Source organism: Phaenicophaeus curvirostris, chromosome 7 (genome assembly GCF_032191515.1).
Source record: "Phaenicophaeus curvirostris isolate KB17595 chromosome 7, BPBGC_Pcur_1.0, whole genome shotgun sequence".
NCBI lineage: Eukaryota > Metazoa > Chordata > Aves > Cuculiformes > Cuculidae > Phaenicophaeus > Phaenicophaeus curvirostris.
In genome coordinates, this window is record NC_091398.1 from 37,821,954 (window position 1) to 37,842,413 (window position 20,460).

At 36.6% G+C, this 20,460-nt stretch overlaps 1 protein-coding gene across 1 annotated transcript in view; it reads left to right on the plus strand.

Annotated features, from left to right (window-relative positions):
• Positions 1-20,460, plus strand: part of ARHGAP15 (Rho GTPase activating protein 15) — a 325,214-nt gene that overhangs the window by 201,015 nt on the left and 103,739 nt on the right. The window contains exon 12 of the mRNA XM_069861592.1: positions 18,887-18,964. Within this exon, the coding sequence (XP_069717693.1) occupies positions 18,887-18,964 (78 nt within the window). The remainder of the gene's footprint in view (positions 1-18,886; positions 18,965-20,460) is intronic.

The following is a 20,460-nucleotide window of genomic DNA, read 5'->3' on the forward strand; positions in this document are numbered from 1 at the left end:
AGTTATTGAAATTGAACTGGAAAGCAGAAGGACTTTTATTTCTTCAGCCATCTTGCAGAGCTGGTAGTGGAGTTTAATAAAAGAGTCAATACAAATGTGCCCATTCTTGTAAACTTGCAAGGCAATTGTCACATTAAATTTTTATATTTTTAAGCAAGCTATGTTTTTTTTTCTTTGTTCTTCCTGTACTATTTATTTTTTATCATTTATTTATTGTCACTCACAATTTTCCATCAACATCTTGTCCCAAGTCCTATACAGCCCTGTGCTGCTGAAATCTGGAAGTTTTTCATGGAACCATACATTCCTTGTTTTTTTTTTAATGTAGTTTTTCACTTTGCCACCAACACCTACCTTGGAAGTACTTTAGGCTTTTCTGGAGCTATCTGTTGACCTGACTTTTTCGATCTGCATTCCATACCTTTTCTCATCCCCAGAAAGTGTCTCATAGGCAGCCCCAACCCTGAGCTCAACTGTGCAGAAAGGAAAGCCTTGGACAATCCTCTCAGTGTACTATAACTCACATGCTGTGCACTTCTGCCAAGGGTGGGGCCCAGTGCAAGATTTTTGGTGTTTCTAGGTCAGATATTATTTCCAGTCATTTCTTGAGTCGCCTATTTATTTTGTTATCCATGACCCTTTAAAAGTGCTGGCTGGTTTTTTGCATATTTTTTTTTTAAATATGTGAAAGGCATGAGCAGAACGCAGTAAAAAAATAAAAATATCAGTCTGCATTGTACTTAAACATAATGCCATCCAGTACTTCTCATAGTAAAGTTTAATCGTGTGAAACCAGTCTGAAACTTTTCCAGGGATGATCGTTTGTCTGTGTGTCTAATGACAGAGTAAATGAACACCCCGAGCAGTCAGTATCCTAAGCCTATTGAGGGTATCCAGTGTAGTTCAGATTTTGTAAAGAAATACAGTATCATTACTCCAGAGAAATATAATTTAACTTTCATCTTGCTTTTGAAATGTCCTCCATTCCCAAATCCAAGTTAGTGTTCTCGAATCAGCCTAAATGACTTGAAAAATGGCACTGCAGGCAGCAAAGCTGATGATTGCAGGTACCATTTCTATTCTAAACTGGACGTTGCAGACATTGTTTTCTGTTGCTTTTCTTGGAGCACAGGATGCTCTGACAGGAATGATACACAAAATTACATATTTGATTCAATGCCTAAAAGCCACCCTGGGATCCGTAAGCTTGCTTAAAGATTTAAGAAAGACCTTTCGTCCACTTCTGAGAAGGTTCTTAGCTTAGAAAACTTTATCTTTCAACTTTACTTCTTAGCAGCTGTTATGTTTTTTTGCTGTCGTTTGTTTGACAGGATCCAGTTATAGGTTCCGATGTCTGTTTAAAGAAACAGGGAGGTTGTTGGCTTTAAAATTCCCTCACTGCTTGTGTGTTCAACATTTTCCCAGGCTTTTCTACATAGTTTGCCAAGTAAAGGGACTGACCTTTTGTAGCAAACACTTTTTCATTTCTAAATGCTCACTTTGATTTTTGTCCCATTTTATGCTCATTCCAAACTGTTTACAACCCACTAAAAATGACTGTGAATTATATGTTTGTGTAATGGATTCCTTTTGTGGTTGGAGTGGAATGTTTACTTTGAACAATTAGTTATCTTTGGGCAGATTATAGTGACCTGAAAAAAGAATGGCTAAAATTATTATAGTACCTTAACTATTTCCTTTTGTTATCTTCTCTGTTTGTCAAATGGATTATTTACTGGGTTTCGTTGCTCTGAGCCCCATTGAACAAATCATGTTAAACAAGAGCAGCGACAAAAATCCCTGACTATAGGGTCTTGGTTTGGGGGGGTTGATTTGCTGTGGTAGGACTGGGTACTCTAGCAAGACTTCACAAGTGACCATTAGGCTGGTTGTGCAATTTTAAGAAGACAAAGTTTTGAGAGAATTGTGAAGTGCTTGCTCTCTGAAAATCACATTTCTTAAAGGTGTCCAAAGTTTGACACCCCAAAGCACCTAAAATCAAGACTTAGTCTGGCTTTAATGTACATAGATGTGGATTGATTATGCGTAATATCATTGCAGAAATGCACACACACGGGGTCTCATACAGCAGAATACTCAGTGTTTAAGGAAGAAAATGTCTTTACAGGCAAAGACAAAGTACCTTATGGGATGTAGTAAAGAAATATAGTCATCACAATGAAGAGAAATGAAGATAAAAATGGTACTTTAAACTACCTCACCTCCCAAATGCCATGCTGCCCTGTGACAGAAGGTTGTGTCCCTTTCATCAGTTTTATCTCTTAATCTAAAAGCTAAAGTGCAGCTAAAAGCACTTTAAAAACTATTTATATTTAAAAAAAAAAAGTAAAAGAGTGATATTTCATTACCTTCTAAATCATGTAGCGCTTAAAAGGTAGTCAGTATTCTGGTAGAAAGTTTACATAAAGGAGAGCTCACTTATCCCAGGGAGTTCTGCAAAGAGGAAATGATTTTTAAAAACATGAAATATTGTGAGTATATAGCTAGGAAAAATTCAAATTTTTAAAAGTTTAGTGCTATCTCATTTTCTAATAGGAGAAAACACTGATGAAGTACTTGAAAAAAAATAAACCCCACCACCTCCTAAAGCTGATTATTCCTGTACTGCAATCGCTGGTTTTGGTGTGGTGTATTTAGCAGATTATAGGAGCACAGTGAGGATGGCAGGAGATATGGGGCCTGTGCAGCCAAGGTATTTATTAATAGCTGTTATATACAACTTCTAACATCTTATATCCCTATATGTATTGTTGTATGCCATATTATTAGATTTGTGTTCAGTGCCTGGCTCCTCCAGGGTGTTTTTAGCTTAAGCAATATCTTTTATATATTTGATTGTCAAAAATGCTCCAGTCCCATTCCTGAGGACCTGAGGAAGGCGGTCAGAAAGTACAGGGTTGTTTTGCCAGACTACGTTCACCATCATCTTTGAGCTGCCATAAAACGTACAGCGTTCCTGGGCTACTTCCCAGCGCGATTAGACCAAACCCATCAGCCAGTGGCATAAAGGATTTGTTCTGGCAGGGTTTCCTTGAGAAGAAGGGAAACCTCAGGAGACCGACCTATCCTGTACAGTTTTATATTTCTGTCTGAGTGCAGGATTATTCTCCAACAACACTTGGCCCCCGAACAACTGCTGAAATGTATTTTATTTGTGTTTTCTCTCTATCGTATCTTTTAACATTTTTCTATTCTCAGAGCAAGGAACTGTTCATGAATAGCAGTTTGTTTCCTACAAGCTCATTCACTGATTTTCACTACTTATTCCCCTCTGAAAAGGTATTTTCCAAACTTTTTTTTTCCTTCTCCCAGGCCTACACATGCTTCCTTGCTTACTGTGATATAATTTTACATAGTGTTTCCAGTGGCTTTAGAATTCAGTGCCCTGAAAGTACAGAGATCAAGTTGCTCCATCAAACGATCTGAGCTCCCAGTTCTGCTAATTTTGTACTGTTCATTCTTTCCCACTTTGGGATAATCTATTATGCTTGGATGCAGGCACGCACTAAAAGCTAATACTTCCATGAAGAATGCGCAATTTGTACTGTTTAGCTTGTGATGAGATTCCTGAAGTCTTTTATGGTTCTATCTTGTTCCAAGGAGGCTTGTGCTCCCAACATTTATACGCACTGAATTTGGGGAAAAAAAAGAAAGAAACAAAACAACTGATAGGGAAAAAAAAATTACACGCACACAAAAAGTATCTCACAGTTCAGCAGATAAAACCTTTTTCAGGGAATTCTAGTGGGCTGAAGAAAACTGTTTCTGAGGGCATTGAACTATGTTTACTTTAAAGTGGCCAAAAAGCATAAACTTAAACGTACAGAAGAATGCAACTGAAAACAACAAAATTCTGAGAAAAGCCCTTGCAAGTCTGTGATTTAAAATGTTTTGCATTTTTGTGGGGTTTTTTGTTCTTTTTGTTTTGTTTTGTTTTTTTCTTAATTGTTCTTTTTTAGTAGAAATTAAGAGTGGTTGAATTTAGTGCAAACACATTGGCAAGCTTTCCTCAACAATTTCTGTCTTCAGGCTCAGGCAATCCTGCTCTAGCCACCTTTCTTAGAGTGAGAGCCAGTTAATAGCGTTGTGCAAGGTCCAAGTCAGAATTGGCTCTGAAGGGTATTCACTCTGGGGCCTCTGTGTCTGCTAGAAAGCCACATTGTGAGTTAGAAAAAATATCAAGAAGTGTCAACAGGAAACATCGTGGAAGGGCATACAAGACAAATTAGAGAAAAGGAGACAACAGCAGGGCATGGGGGGGAAGCATTGCAATGACGATGCACAAAAGAAAGAATGAATATATATTCAAAAATTTGAAAGCAGAGTTAGTTGGAAGGAAAAAGCCATAAAGAAGGGCAGGCATTTGAACCATTTGCATTTGAACCATTTGCTGTCTCTGTCGTAGTTACCTGATACCTGTTTCATTGATTAATCTGTTCCAGAGAAATGTATCCATCTCTGTGAAAAAGAAAGTGGGATTTGTATTTTAAGCCTTGCCAGTAACAACAAGTAGATACTCAGTGTGCACCAGAGCAACATTTACAATGCCTGGGCCAAATTCATGCCTTGTGTAATTTTATTGCTTTTACTGGAATTACACCAGAGATGAGTTTGGCCTTTTGCCTTTTTCTAGCATTGTATAATATATCTATTAGAGAACATGTAGAAGGAAACAGGGCATTTTGTCTTCAGAATTTTCCGTAAAATCTTTTTCAATAGGCTTAATAAATAAAATAAACCACTTAACCTGTGAAATAAAAAAGAATCAAACAACATTTCCTCGATATTAAAATAATGTTAATACACTTTGTAAATCAAGTAGTTGACATCTGTACATGCTGAAACTAAAAGTCTAGAGAAATTTAAAGCCAACTGACTGTCTCTGGTGCTTACTCTGTGCCAAAGAGAAAATGAAGGTCCTGACATACCCCCTGGTCAGAGTCAGATTCAGGGAAGCTCACGCATGAGGGTATCCACCTCCTAGCCATGAAAAAGATAAAAAAGATAGACAAAAAAAAATCTCCTTTCCTCCTGAATAAACCAAGGATGTGAGGCACTATGGCCTAGTACAGCACACATGCCATCACAGACAAGGAGCTGGCACTATTTCCACTGCAAACCCCATTTAGTTCGACTTCACAGTTCGACGATTAATAGAACGCTTAGGGCTAACACTTGACAAAATGAGTCTTGGCTCAGAGGAGATGTTCATCCACCCTCGCCCTCCCCAGAAAAGTTAAGTCCATTAAGTTTTTTTAAGGGGAAATAAAAAGGTAGTTGTAGTTTTGGATTCTTTCCACATAATTGTTGCTTAAAATAAAGTACAGGGGTTTTAATAAAATTATGAAGGCATAATTCCACAATGTAGACTAATTGCTTTTCCTGTGGAAAAAAAATAATTACAACTACACGGTATTTTTTCTCAGAAAAGTTCTACAGCAATAAAAGAAAACACATAAAAACAGAAGTTTTGCTGTCTGTGTGCAATACTGTGGGGTCAGTTTAAAAAACCCTGTCTCCTTTTTTCTGCCTGCAATTCAAGAGAGCAAATAACTGCTGTTGTATTTTATTACTTCAATTATTTGCTGTAGCAGCTTGTGCTACATCAATATTTTAACCATATAATATAGCAGTCTAATGGGATTGATACCTAAGTGAGAGAAATCGTACCAACAGAAAACTTCAGGAACAAGGGAAAGGGTGAAGTAAGAGTGTAGCTTAGAAAGGAGGCTTCATGTTTAAGTTTTTCTTCTTTAAGAGAAGACTCTCATTTAACTCATTAAATTTATGAAACCAGTGTTGTTAGCAACGTAGTAACTGAATTGTCCCTACATTGGTTACTGCCTGATAAATCCCCAAGGAATTAACAAGTCTTTTAAAGATCTCCAGTTGTATATTTGCTTAGCAAATTGTTCTGTTATAATCAGGATCCTCACAGATCATGGATGTAATTATATAGCAAACCAAGTTCTTTTTGTCTTCACACAGACAAACAATGCTCCCTGGTTTGGGTGGAATGACATATATGTAAATGAGAGCAAAATGTGGCTGTTTTGTTTCATAACACAGCAGGATTGTATCACTTGGATCCTGAGCAATTCCAGCCATCCTGGTTCAGCTCTCTCTTTATTCATCTTTGCTTATGGTGATTTCTATTTCAAATAATGCATTTCATTTCTAATAAACGGGCATGGTTTAGTATTTGATAGGAATGGTTGGACTCAACGTTCCGATGGGTCTTTTCCAACCTGGTGATTCTATGATTCTACGGTTCTATGAAATTCTTATGAAACAGACAGTGCTATTAGAAACTGGTTTCCCATGTTTATCCTACTTTCTAACTGATAGAGGTTATTTCTTTCTATAATTTCTGCTTTGCGAATTCCAGCCTCTGTCCCCTGAAACAGATGGAGACTTCTCTTTAAGGACCCAAATAGATCTATTTTGTGGTCAATATGTGTTTCTTACAGTTAAGGAAATGTTTCAGTGTTTTGTTGGATTAGGGCCTTAAGCATTATGTATTTGGATCACAAATGGAAATGTCCAGATTTTCCCTAAGGTTTTAAAACCAGAGAACAAGAATTTGTTCAGTTGCCTACATTATGGGCCATTTGCAGGTAATATTGAGGCTCTTACAATAAGGTGATGGGTCTTCTGTGAGATGTCTTCACTCAGAAAATGAGAAAATCCTCAAAAGACAGAAAGAGGCTATTCCATGCCTCTTCCCTCCATCTTCCAAGGAAAAATTTCCCCCAGTGTTTCAAACCATATGTTTAGATTTATCAGTCCTGAACTGACATGGTGTTATGTGACATAACACACCAAAGTAGCTGCCACCAAACGGCTTTCCCGTGCCAGCAGAAACCACACAATGGTGTTGGAGGTGCCACAACTTTTTGGTTACTTAGAAATGAAATAATTTTGATGAGTGCATGGTATTAGTTAGCAAGTGTTGAGTTCTTTATGATGATACTTCTCATGTTGACTTAAATGGAAAACGGATCAGCTCAGAAATCTTTAATAAGAGAAGTTTCTCACTATACTTGTAGTGATGCCCCGTGGAGCCACTAGAACTAAAAATCTGTCAGCATACTTGGTAGAAACTTTGTTTCATGGTTCTCTAACTCATATGATTGAGATTAAAGTGAACAAAATCTTGGCACATAGTTTGGCAGTTGAGAAGCATTCCTCTGTTTGTGTGTAGATGTGTGTGTGAGGGAGAGACAGAGAGAGGGGGAAATATAGCAGTCACTCACTTGGTATTAAATTATCAGGTGTTACATATTTTTAATAAACCTTAGTAGTAAGATAAGATACATCCTCTTCTAATGAAAACTGCTTTCACTTAGCCTATAAACTTCACTTTAAGCAAGCTGAGCACCTACTCTAATTACTGAAAATAAAATAATTCAAATTCTCCAGCATAGCTACACTGTAAACCAGACTTGAATACAAACAGGAAGGTAGAATATGCTGGAAGGAAGCTCTTTAGGCCTTCAGGCTTTCCTGCTTTACCAATAAAATAGAGGAGCTCACAAACTATGTTGTTTAATGCCTTAATCTATGACCTGGAAAAGTATCCTTAAAGCAGTGGCTACCCTCTGGTTATTCAGCGATGGAGCTTCTTGCACAGGATCACTGCTACCATTACTGAGCAAAGACACAAACAGTCAGAATATATTGATGTTTGAAAAGTATCTGAATTTGCATACTAGAAGTTGTTCACAAAGGCTTCTTTTATCATCTCTATTTCAGTTGCATTTGTTGTATTTTGATATGTCATACATTAAAAACACAAAGAGCACAGCTTACAGTTAGAGTTTATATTAGAAACTTTGCAAACGTCTTGGATGTCTTTATACTAAATGTCAATAATAATTACTGGAATTTTCACCAAAGAATCCAACTAGATATGGAAAACACTGTATGCCAACCTCTCCTTTTCAAGTTTTCAGAAATACCAGAAGGTCTGTGTGAACCTTTGTAAAAGGGATGAGATTGGACTTCCACCTTCTTTACATCATCGCACGCCACAGTCAGCGTTAAGATACAAAAAGATTCAAATCAAAATTCTTCCTGTAGCTTCAAATTTTAAAATAATTATCTTGCATGAAAATATCAAATGATACTGATGCATTTATTTCACCCAAAATTTGTTTAACTGACATCCTAGTTGCCAGCAACTACTTTTTTTCTTCTCAAAGTCAGTATTTTTCTGTATACCTTGCAAGTCTCTTGTTCTGTTTTACTTACGTTATTTGAAATTTGTTGTGATTTTTTTTTGCATATTTCAAAGTAGAGAGAAATTTATTCAATTTCAGACTGTATTCAAACAATCTTCTTTCAGGGGATCCTGAGCAATTAATACACAAGTTTTGCACTGTTTGAATATAGTATATCATCACATATGGGTCACAGCTATGGAGTTGCTTCCATCAAACTAATGAAGTATGCACTAGTCTCTTAAGTTTTGATACTTATTACTCTTATTAACCCAGTTCAAGATTTTTAGGGTTTCTGTAGATATCTTGAATGTATTTTTTGCCAAATGTTTCTTTGACGATGGTTCAGATTTTGCCAAAATTAAATGGAGGCAGAAAAAAACACTTTTAGGGTAGTTGAACTGTTTTGAGGACATTAATTGTAGTGGTAATGGACAGAAAAATAATATACATAACTGCAGAATCCCACAGCTAAAATGGGGGAAAAATGTGGAAAAATACCTAAACATGATAGAGACCTGTCATTTTAAGATTAATGTTTCTATTGATGTCACTCTTTCATAAGACTACAGACAAATTTTGGAATTTTTTTCTCATTTGTTTTACTAGAGTAAGAAGGAGTAAGGACACACAGTGAAATCCCATGATATTAATTATTATTGTATCTTTAGATGTGTGTGATGCACACTGGGAAAGATACTATTAAACTAAAAGTTATCTACATATATAAATACACACACACCTTTGTAGTATCGCATTTATTTGTTAAACGCATGCAATGCCAAGAATTCAGTAAGTCGGTGTTAGATAATCACATGTATACTTATCTTCCAAGAGAGGCTTTGAGTTTTCCACACAGGCATGGACTGTAACACCCAAAGGTGTCTGATAGTGTGCCTTACACTAAAGAAACTAATTTTTAGATGTTCAATCTCACTTAAAGATGAAAAACAAATATGAAGATAGATGCTTACAAGATATCATGAATAAGCAAAGACTGTTTCCAACTGCACGTGAAAGCCAAAACTTCATTTTTAGAGCAGGGTTCTGAGCATTCCTTCTGTCAGAAATGCAGAACCGAGCTGGTCTAATTTCTGACTGTAAGAAACAGATCCAGCCTTCTGTGTTATGCAACGAAACAAGTACTATCAAGTGCCTAGCTGACATTTCTTTAACCACTGTTGAGCTGTAGCAGTTAAACGCTATGTTCACATCCGCTCCTCAGCAATGCACAAGAGCTGGCAACAAAAGGTTAGACAGGACCTGTTCCTGAACACAAAATAGACAGCCTTGAGGCATCTAAGTCTGATGGAGAGATAAAAAAATGGTTCTCTTATACAGACCAATATCAGGCCTATCTGGAGTTCTCAGCTACCTCTAAAAATGATGGAAGAATCTGTCCTGGGACTTTTAGTTTCCATCCTAAATATTCTCCTTATTCTATCTTAAATTTCCTATCACTATTATTAAAAATATATATCTCTTTGCTAAACCAAGGTACTACAGTCCAGAAAATTCAAACTCCTTACCCATTTTAGCTGAAGATTATAAATGCCCGAATGTACAATTCTTCTGTTTCCAACCACCAGAAGTCCAATAAACAGCAGTACTAGTCAGGAAGGGGAGGTGTCATTACTGAGGTGTAATTTAATCTCTCACTCTTGCGAAAGATGGGAAGAAATTTGTCCCTGCAGTGCACTAAATTCTCTTTAGAATCAACATTGGGAGTACGGGATGCTTGGAGAATTGCCTGTCCCTTTGCTTTTAACCGCAATTCCTACTGATGTCAGCAGACCTGACTGGAAGTCCTGTATAGTCCTAAGAGGAGAGCTAGACCCCCTCCAAGTGCAATTTCCTTTAGTATTCTGATGCTGCTCAAAAAACACAGGCGTGATGTCGGTGATGATGGATCCCCGAATGAAGCACAGTTTAATCAAAGTGGGGGGATTTAGCAAAATGCATAAATTTCTTGTATGCTACTGTCTGTAACAAGCAGATCTTCAGCCAGTTTAGTGAGCATAAGTTACAGCTGGCTTCTCCTGGAATAGTTTATGCTCTTGACCCTCCTCAGTTGTAGAGCCAATAGGGAGTTGTCAGGCTACATGTGTTTTTAAACTTCTTTCAGCTAAATCAGAAATCCAAAAGCAAAATACAGCTCTCAGCAGTATCATGTGGAGTTCTGACACTCCCTGGAGGGCTTGGGGTCCATAAACCAATGAATGGATTACAATGAGGCATAAATGTAGTATTTTCATCCATGACAGATATAATCTTGAGCCTGTATTTTTCATGTTACTTAACTCTTTCAGAATGCAATGTGTGACAGAAAATGTCTTATAATACACATTGCAGTAAATATCAGTCAAGTATGCTTTATTGCTGAGCTCTACACGTTTCCAGAAGTTAACAGGCACAGCTGGGATGTAAGAAATGGCAATGTTGTATATATTTCTTGAACACACAAAATACCTTGGCTCTCTTCTTCCCTACCATCCATATTACATCCCCAGCTGTTCTGATCATGTCATACAGTGGATGAGTTTTTCCAACATCCACTTCTCCTAAAGTGATAACTTTTATTCATGCTTTCTCTCTGCTCAAAACAAACTGCATTACCCACATTGTCACCACATTTGAATTAGACTATCACAGGGTGTATTGCACGGCATAGAATAATAGAATGGTGATCAATGGAAGGTGGTGAACTGCCTGTTGGTAGCTGTACCTAGCAGAAAATGCTCAGTGTTAGTATTTAACATCTATTGATTTTCCTACAATTCAAATCTCAAATCTCTCTACCTGAAATTCCCTTCTATCGATCACCATAGTGTCCTGTGGCCACAATGCCAGACAGGTAAGAGTTAGAAGCTGCATATCTCTGGGAACATGAGATTGCTTATGTCCCAAGGGAGTTACAGGTGAAGGACCATTCAGCTTTTGAAGATTCCTGATCCTCCTGAAAGACCTTTTGGTCAAGTAGTGGAAGAAGTGTCTTGATAAAGTAGCAGAGAACCATAGAATTCCCATTTTATTTCAGCTAAATTAAGGATTGGTCAGAATGGACCTACTAATCCACACATGAGAAGCAGTAACTGCAGCAAATAAGAGCAAATAGGAGTGGTAAGGGGTATTAAGGTATTGAAAGAGAAAACAAACAAGCAAACAAGAAAGAAATAAACATTCACAAAATAATTCTAATGTGTTACAGAGAGAATGTCTATTTCCAAACATTTGGCAATTTCAGATATTATATTGTGTTGCATAAAGCAAGACAATGTTATTTCTTTCTAAACTGCCATTCCATTCAAACCAGCAAGCTGATGTGTATACTTGAGGTTTGTATTTGGTAGGGATTTTTCCCCTTTTGCATAAACCTTGTTGATTTAAAAAGTGAACAAAGATGAATCAGGTGGTAAATGTATTCGTGTAATCATTTTCATTAATAAGCTGTTATAAATAATGGAGGGAAGGTTTTAAGTGTATAATTTTCTGTAGCACAATTGAGATTTTTCCACATCTTCAGCAGTAAGTTAATTAGAATCACCTGCATTTTCTTGGGCGGACACCAAATGGATTGCAAACAAAAACAGATTAAAATAGCTGTAGCTCATGGCATACAGATGACAAGATTCACAAAGAGGACAATCAGGCAATGAAAACCTCCTCTTTTTCAAACATTTTTAAAGGAAATTCAGCTCTTGTGAGTCGCTGTAAAAAGACGTTTGTAAGTGTTTCACTGAAAGACTAGAATGGCTTTGTTTCTGATCCCATGATGAGTGAAAGAAATGTTTAAGAAAGATCACTTTACAGAGAGATTCAGACTGAAATGTGATGACTGTGATTCAAGCCAAGCCAAAAATTACAGCTCAGAATTAAAGGGGATGGACGTGGCTTGGGAATCCATTTTCCCACATTCCTGAATCTCAATCATCCCAGGCAATGTTTAAAAGAAAATACAGCGGAAAGCGATGAGGTCACTTTGTTTAGCTGCAAGAAGTGGGACTATCAGAATGGCAAAAATATATATTGGAGGTAACGGTAAAATTACAGTGAACACTCTGCATGTTTGATGGTGCCATTCAAAACAAATAGCTTCAAAGCTGAGATTTTTTTTCTTGTTACAGGGAGCCTTCTGAGTAAGTCTTGTTGTTCCTGGGGCTTTTAAACCATAAACTTCTTGCATGTCAAAGACAGTGCAACACAATAGAGAAGAGGAAGGCATAGTAAGGCATTAAACAGCAGCCCTGCATAGCAGTGAGATGTGTGCTAGTTTAAATTGCAGTTGCTTTGTACTGTTGCTACCCTTATTTATTTGTGTATAAATATCTAAGTGGAAATTCTACTATCAAGTGATGAGAAACAGAATAAAGTATACCATCCATCATATTCGCTTGTTACTTAGTCTCAGTATGTAATACTCATATTCGGTGTTGTAATTGCTTCCATTAAACAGTTTCTACAGGGTCTTGAAAACAATAAGATCTTACTCAAGCTTTTCTCCTTTCATTGCGTCTTAAAGTTATTACTGCATGAAAAAATGAGATTCTTTTTTTATGTAGGAATGCCCCTCATCTTCTTGATATTATTGCAGTCAGACACAGAATTATTTCTTGTTAGCTAATTTCCTAAAGAGATTCACCAAACCTCATGTCAGACACCTCCTATAGATCCATTTCATAGCTTGTTAAGAACTAGTGTAATTTCTCCTCTCCTTTCTTTCCCCCGTGGTCTCTTCCTTTACTAAATTATGATGCAGTGTTGCATTTTTACTAATAATAGAGTTATGGGAATCTTGTTTAAACTACCTTGAATTCAGGCTTGGCTGTCACAGGTCCTGCAGCTGGGCAGTGCTGGTCATGAGTCCATTAGCCACAAACCATGTAAAAAATACTGATGGCAAGGATATCTCTCCATTCTCTCTTTAATATGAAGCAATGAGGCATATATTTTATGTTTCATATTGTTTGCTTCAATAGCAAATACAGCGCTCTACTAGAGACCATTTAAAGCAGCAGCTCACGCCTTCTATACCTTTACCTGTCATGATCATTACTTGATATCTCCCTGATCTTTGTGTCAGCTGCTTACTTTGCCAATGCAGATTTTTATTATTTTTCTTTTTTGTCCGTATCTCTGAAAGGAGATATTAGATGGTACTGGATTGAGTGTTCCACTCTTGAAAGCCCTGCCAGTTATGACCTTGTTAACTGATATCACCCATTAACTACCATATTTTGAGGTCTCTCATTCGGGCAGTTTTTAATCCACATAATATATGCCTTGTTAATTCCATAAAATGCAAGTGCTTTAATCAAAATGTCATGAGCTACTAAGTCAAAAGCATCATGGAAATCCAAGCATACTATTTCAACACCATTGTCTTTATCGACCAGACCTATAAATATCCAATCCTGGGAAAAAATGCAACAAGTTTCCTAGATAAGGTCCTGATTTCCACGAAATCACCCTGGTTGGGATTAATTATATTTTGCTATGAATTATTTGTTCATAAAGTCCTGAATTAATTATTTAAGTAGACTGTCTGGGACTGAGGTCAGTCTAGCCGATCTCCAAGCACATCCCTCTTGCTGCTTTTAAAATATCAGAATAACTCTTCTGCCACTGTTTCCAGCCTTAATCATTTCCAAGTATATATATTTTATTTACAAAGGAAGGACTCATCTATATCACGAAGAGTAATAAGTGAAAAGTAATTTTTTTTTAAAACAATTATCTCTTTGTACTTCAGATCGACTTCCAATATCACCTACTGTTCAGTCTCCTAGGTTTGTTTACTCTTCTCTATCCAGCAGACTTATCTAACATGATGTTTGTATTACATCCACTTCCATAGTATCCGAGTACCTTCTCTGGACTAGGAATGGGACCCATTTTCATCTCAGATTTTAACTGGGATGTTGTTTTCAGCCACATGAATATGACCCTTGGATGGGAGGCACATAAGAAGTGGGTAGTTCTGACAATCAAAAAAAGAGACCATTTTTTTTTCCAACAGAACAGAGCATATTCCAGTGTCAGGCTGTGGCCCTGCTCCAGGAGCTTTAGGGCACACCTAACCCCACCCAATGCCACACCAAAAAGCAGTATAGAGATGTGAACAACACTGAAAGCCACATTGAGTGCAAATAATCTTACGTTCAAAAGGAGCAGGTGCTTATTTCAACTTGAGCTGATCAAACTGTGTACCACGCTTGCTGGTTCAAGTATCTCCAGCTCAAATCACCTCTGCACCATATATTTTACATCCATATGCTCCAGGTTTGCTGCTAAAATTTCCATGGTTTTTTGTTTTTTTCCTATGGTGTAACTCAAATTACTTTCACTGTTCTCATCATTTTCACCTCTGACTTCCATGGCATCAGACAAAACCAGGTTTTTTGCACCCACATTCACCTGAAATTATGAGTAGCTTTTGCAAACCCATCCAGACGCCCTACTTCTAATGTCAAATTTTAATATCAGATTTATTCTTTACTACTCCTCACGTTTTTCATTCTACGGGCATACAAATGCTGATACTTTTGTGAAACTATTTTTGTTGCACATTGTTTTGCGGTGTTTTTTCTCATCAAACACATTATCTTGAGATTGATGTATTGAGTTCATTCAGGAATTTCTGCTTCTTTAAATGACTTCATGCCTCACATTTGTTTCCTTTAGTAAACTTTAAAAAAATTGTTTATAAATCAGATATTTAAGGTAAGAGACATATGAAAACAGAAGGAAAGAATTATAGTTTCAGGGAGAATGTACCCTGATAATGACCTCTTAACTATTTGTAAAGATAGCCTTGGGCATCTGAGCCCACAAAATAGTTTATAATACAACAGCTTGATTACATAATGATACTTTAGTTTTAAAACGTATGATCTTTCTGTTTATGGGAAGGCATAATAGGCTCCTTTGAAATACAATATTTTTGCCATGAATATAACTGATTCTAAATGAAAGGACTAACTAAAGAATGCCTTTCTTCAGGATTGTACTTCTTTTTGTTGTTGAATCCAGCATGATGGTTTCTTTTACAAAACTCCTGACAGGCCTGTGGACCACACCTATTTCAGGATACATTAATTGTGGAATTTTTTGGAGTTGCTATGCAGGAAGTTACCTACTAGCATTTAAAATGGTATGTTTCAAATTCTAAATCTCGTTAACAAACAGAGAGAAATTTCTGTACACCACCCTCTTCTCCTCCCATGTATATAAATTTTCCTTTTGCATTCAGATTAAAGATATTGTCAAATTCATATTGAAGAAGTTGTCAAACATACATCAAGTTTAGGCAGAATGCAGTGTGGTGTGGGAGAGGGATTTGTTCTAAGAAATAGAAAGGAATTAATGAGAACCTTTCATTCAAGGCACTTCATAAAGCATCAGAACTACCTCAACCTATATCAAAGGCTAAAATTTTAAAATGTATGTTTGGACAGGTATATCACCTAAGCTCTCATTTTTTCTTGTGCTTTTGATGTTTCTCTGAACTACCTGGTTCTAGTTCAAACCGCTACTGAAGCTGACGCTGACCTGCATCCATGGTTATCACCATTTTGGCTAGAAGAAGGGGTGCAGGAAAAATAAATGTTCTTCTAACATCTGTGCAGTTACGCAGAGGGAATATAATATTCATGAATCTCAACTAAGCATTCAGTTGCATTTTAAGTTTCTCATCAGGAATACCTCTATGACTTTTTAAATAAAAATATTTAAAATTTGCCTATGTTTTGGCAGCTAAACTGATATATTCTTGACTTAAGTTCTTTTCCTGAGTTTCTTGTCCCATCACAGAAGTCAGAATGGAAATACTGAAGCCTGTATCATGTTTTTGGCTGCCATTTCTAATTGTATGTCTATCCTCTTCTCAGGTTCCTCATCAAAACAAACAGAATCAAAATTAGAGACTGGGAAATAAATACTTGTTATCTTCTAGAGCAAAATCACAGAATCACTAGTGATTCTTCTCTGATAAACCACACTCCAAATCACAAGGTCACCCTATAATGAAAAACAGTTGGGCTTTCTTACAATTTTTTTTTCCTGAAATGTTCTTTACTGTTATACTTAAACTCGGGCACCAGATAGGAAACTCTGCAAGGCTTTTGTTTCATCTTGTTCCCTGAGTATTTATAGCCTGCGTGAAGAAACATTGACAGCAGTGCGGTGATGTTTTTATTCTTGATAGAGGTGCTCTTAAAAGTGAATTGGCTTTGAAAATTCTTTATAGAATCAGGATATTAGAACTATAAAGACATCTCTCTCTCTCTTTCTCTTTTGCGCCTAATTGGATTTCCAAAATAAGTTGTTAACAATCCAGCTAAGATAATGTGGTCATGAAAAGGATGTCCAAATCCACCAATTTACATTGGTTTGGTTTGGCTTAACTTTCAAAGTTCTTGGAGCAGAAAGTTGATGGCACGTGAACACTATAATTGGCTTGATATTCTTGGACATTTTTTTTTTACATTTTTCTCTCTGCCATATTGTAGAGTGTCCAAATGTAATGTTATTCAGACCTCATTTCTGAACCAAAGTAAATTTTTAACCATAACAATGCACTTGAACACTCCAGATCATTTTATAAGATGTAATATCCACCCACATACAGCACAGTTTGTCATTTGCACTTGATTTAGATAAGCTATGTAGGTTCCAAATTGATGCTATTAATGTGAGACACAGCTATTTTGCCCAGTGACATGTATTGCTTTCACTTTCATATATCCAAAAAGGTTAAGAACAGAATTGAGTTAGATCTAAATGAAAGTTAACATTCTGTTTTGGAGCTCTCTTGCGTATTTGTTTTATTTTTCCTCTTTACTCTCTGGTTTAGACTTCAAATTACATGATGCAATTCTTAATCCCTTACTACACAAGTCCCACATTCCTGTGCTGGGAATTACTATTATTCTATCACTCTCCCATACTAAAACAGAATAAGACTCCTCAGATTTAGGATAGAATTGCATTACTTAAACATTTTAGTAATTTCCATTTGGTCATAAGTTATATATCCATGAGATGGATAACTTCCAAGTGCTCTTGATTACCAAATCCTTTTTGATTTGTCTTAAATAAACATTTTCTTTATCCCTCTGTAACCAAAGGAGATCTTCCTGAAATGAATCATCACTCTCAGTATTATGTTGCAGGACACCCACAGGTGCAGGATAGAAAACTATCAAATAAAAGACGTAGATAACCAATGTATAATATGGAATTATATTTCTTTTTTTTTAAATAGATACGAATCAGCAGGATACAGGAAAATAAGAACTGCATTTTGTAGACAGAGAAAAGAAACAAGCAAATGAATTTATTTGGTTTCAGACTGTACCAAAAGAAAGTTAAATCTATTCAAGTGTTTCAAGATAAGTGAGAAATGCTTCCAAATAGTTGAATCCACTGGCTATGGCACTCATTTGCCAAGTATCTTTGAAATAAGGTTTTGAACCTCAGCTCCTTAAGTGTTAATACAATCAGGATTCTGGGCTTTTACTTATTTTTACTCTTTCCTATACTTTCCCACCCCAATTTGGGGTGGGAAAAATTCCTGAAAATTTGGGGTTTTGAGAAATTAGTGTTTTGCAAGACAAAAGCCTTCTCTGACATTGCTAGCCAAAAGCTAGTGTTGCAAGTCATGAGTAGCCTTAAAAAAATCCTTTTTTGTGTAGGTTCTCTTGGCTTCTTATGTACTTGCAGGTTTTAAACATCAAATGACAACGTACAGTTTAATGTTTTCCATTTTTAAGCATGCAGATTTGGTCATTGTTGCACAATAACTAATTCTCTCGGGAAAGGAGAGCAGTTCCCCGTTGCTTTGAAATGCTATAGCTATGCAACTGGGGCTGGAAGTGCTATTTTAAACAGTCATATCAGCAGAGCTTGCTGTAGGAGATAATATGTCACAAAAGGGAGTATGACATCTAGTTTCACCTAGAAGATAAACCTTGAGTAGATATGCAGGGAGAAACAAGACTGTCAGGTTGTCCTTGAAAAGAATGGCCTATATTAATGAAGAAATGTACTCCAGGGCATATGCTATTTGGGATATTTAATTTCATCTTCAAACTTGTCTGATCTGCTATGAAGAATATAGTAGAGAAATGGTAGTTGTGTGTAGTCTCAACGCACGGCATGATTTCAGGGTGAGTATCTCACTGCTTTATTTTCAGAAAGGTCACAGCCTCAGAAATTCATGTCTGAAAAACCCAGGCCCCAGACTGAGAAGTTTCACCAGCACAGTTAATATAAACACCCTATATTTAAGCTAGGCTTGCACAGCATCCTGCGGATCCCAAACAGCCCTTCTCTGTGAGCATGAGAGCTAATTTGCTTCTCCTTTCCTGTCACACTCAAATACTCTTGCAGAACTGTATTCTGCTGACAGAATTACAAGATAATTATAGTTAGGTGTTTTGTATTCACTTAAGTTAATCTATGAGTTTTATTTTTCATTGTTGTTTTAATCAGGCAAGAGGCACTTCAGTTGTTGTCAGGTGGATTATTTTTCAGTTTTCGCTGCACTGCTCTTCTTCATACTTCTGGGTGCTTCTGGCTTCCTGACAGACATACAAAGAAAAATACTTCTATGATCTAAAATGAAATATGTGTTTCTCTTTCAGGTCTAGATGTTGATGGAATATACAGAGTTAGCGGCAATCTGGCAACAATACAGAAGTTACGATTTGTTGTCAATCAGGGTAAGTGATTCCTCCACCCCGGTAATGTTTTGTTTAGTACTTAACTGTCTCAGATGACAGTATTTCAGAATCTGCTATACATTAGTGGCATAGAATGATGAGCTGTGTTTTGGAAAAGAGAGCAAAGGGAAGGTAGAAAGATATTGCTCAGAGAGAAATGTCAGCTAGGAGAGAGAAAAAAACAGCAGAGTAAGCAGAAGAAAATAGTAGTTAAACAGGAGATGAGAAACAAACAAAAATAAAGCACAAAAAAAAAGGATACATGAAGTAAGGTGACAAAAACCAAAGCATATGTAGAAACTGAAGAATCAGTGGAGGGGGGGAAGAGATTAAAAGGAAAAGCAGCAGACTGTTTGGATGTTGCAAGTTAAACAAAACTAAAAGTAGAACAGAGATCCAAAGGAAAGCAGTGAAAGAGAAAAAGGTGGTGAAAAGAACTGAAAAGAAAATGCCAGAACTATAGTACTGTCTCTGTCAAAGCCTGTGGAAGTTTCATCATTGACTTGGAAAAGGTAAAGAATTGACCCTACAAAATGAAAAGAGGAAAGATGAATATTTGGGGTAAACAGAATTAGAACTAACCATTGTATTAATGTTTTATTTACTGAATGTATTTCTACAGATTCCACATATGATGGACATATTTCCACAAATTCAAAGGAACTCTTTTCTCAGATATTGCTTAAATGAAAGTCAGATTGACCAACAGATATTTTTACAGGTGTGAAAGCTGATAGTGGTGGCAAATTAGGATACATGACAAGCACATTCATGTCTCCAAACACTTTATTACCCCTGGAAAAGACTAAGCATCCCCATGTTTAGTAGCTTAGCAAATATCATCAATGATAGTGAACCATGTGATAGTACTTAATGAGGAAATAAAATTAAGTTTCTCAGAAATCAGGAAAAATCCCAAATCTTAAAATGCATCATAGACTTTATATCCTTTCGAATTAATATTAATGTGAAGTTGCTGCACTGTTTTTCTCCTTCTTTTTATTAAATCTTTTAAAATTTACCTGGAGACTAGTACCAGAACTATACTGGATATTTTTTGGAGATAGTAGCTGTTGGAGAGCAGCTTCCTCAATTCATTTTATACTGTGCATAGTTTTGGCTCAAAAATTCTCATGAAATTGAGAGATATGAGAGATTTAGAAATATTCCCACTTTCAAGCCTCCATTTACATGTCTAGAGAATGTTTCAGGGAACAGGAGATGTTTACCACCTCCTCAGCCACTCCATATCCCTGCTGTCTTCAGCTGAAACTGGAGGATGAGCTCTGGTTTATGAGGAATCAATATTTATGCCAGCAAATTCAATGAGACTGAATAAATTGTCAGCCTCATGGGTTTGACTCATTACATGGCTTCCCTGAGATTTATGGTTGTTGGGTATTTGTGTGTCGATAAGGTAGTCTGCCTGGGCTTTCAAATGACTGCACACTGTATTTTCTTTGGAGACAGAGAGGCAAACCCAGGATTTTCTGTCC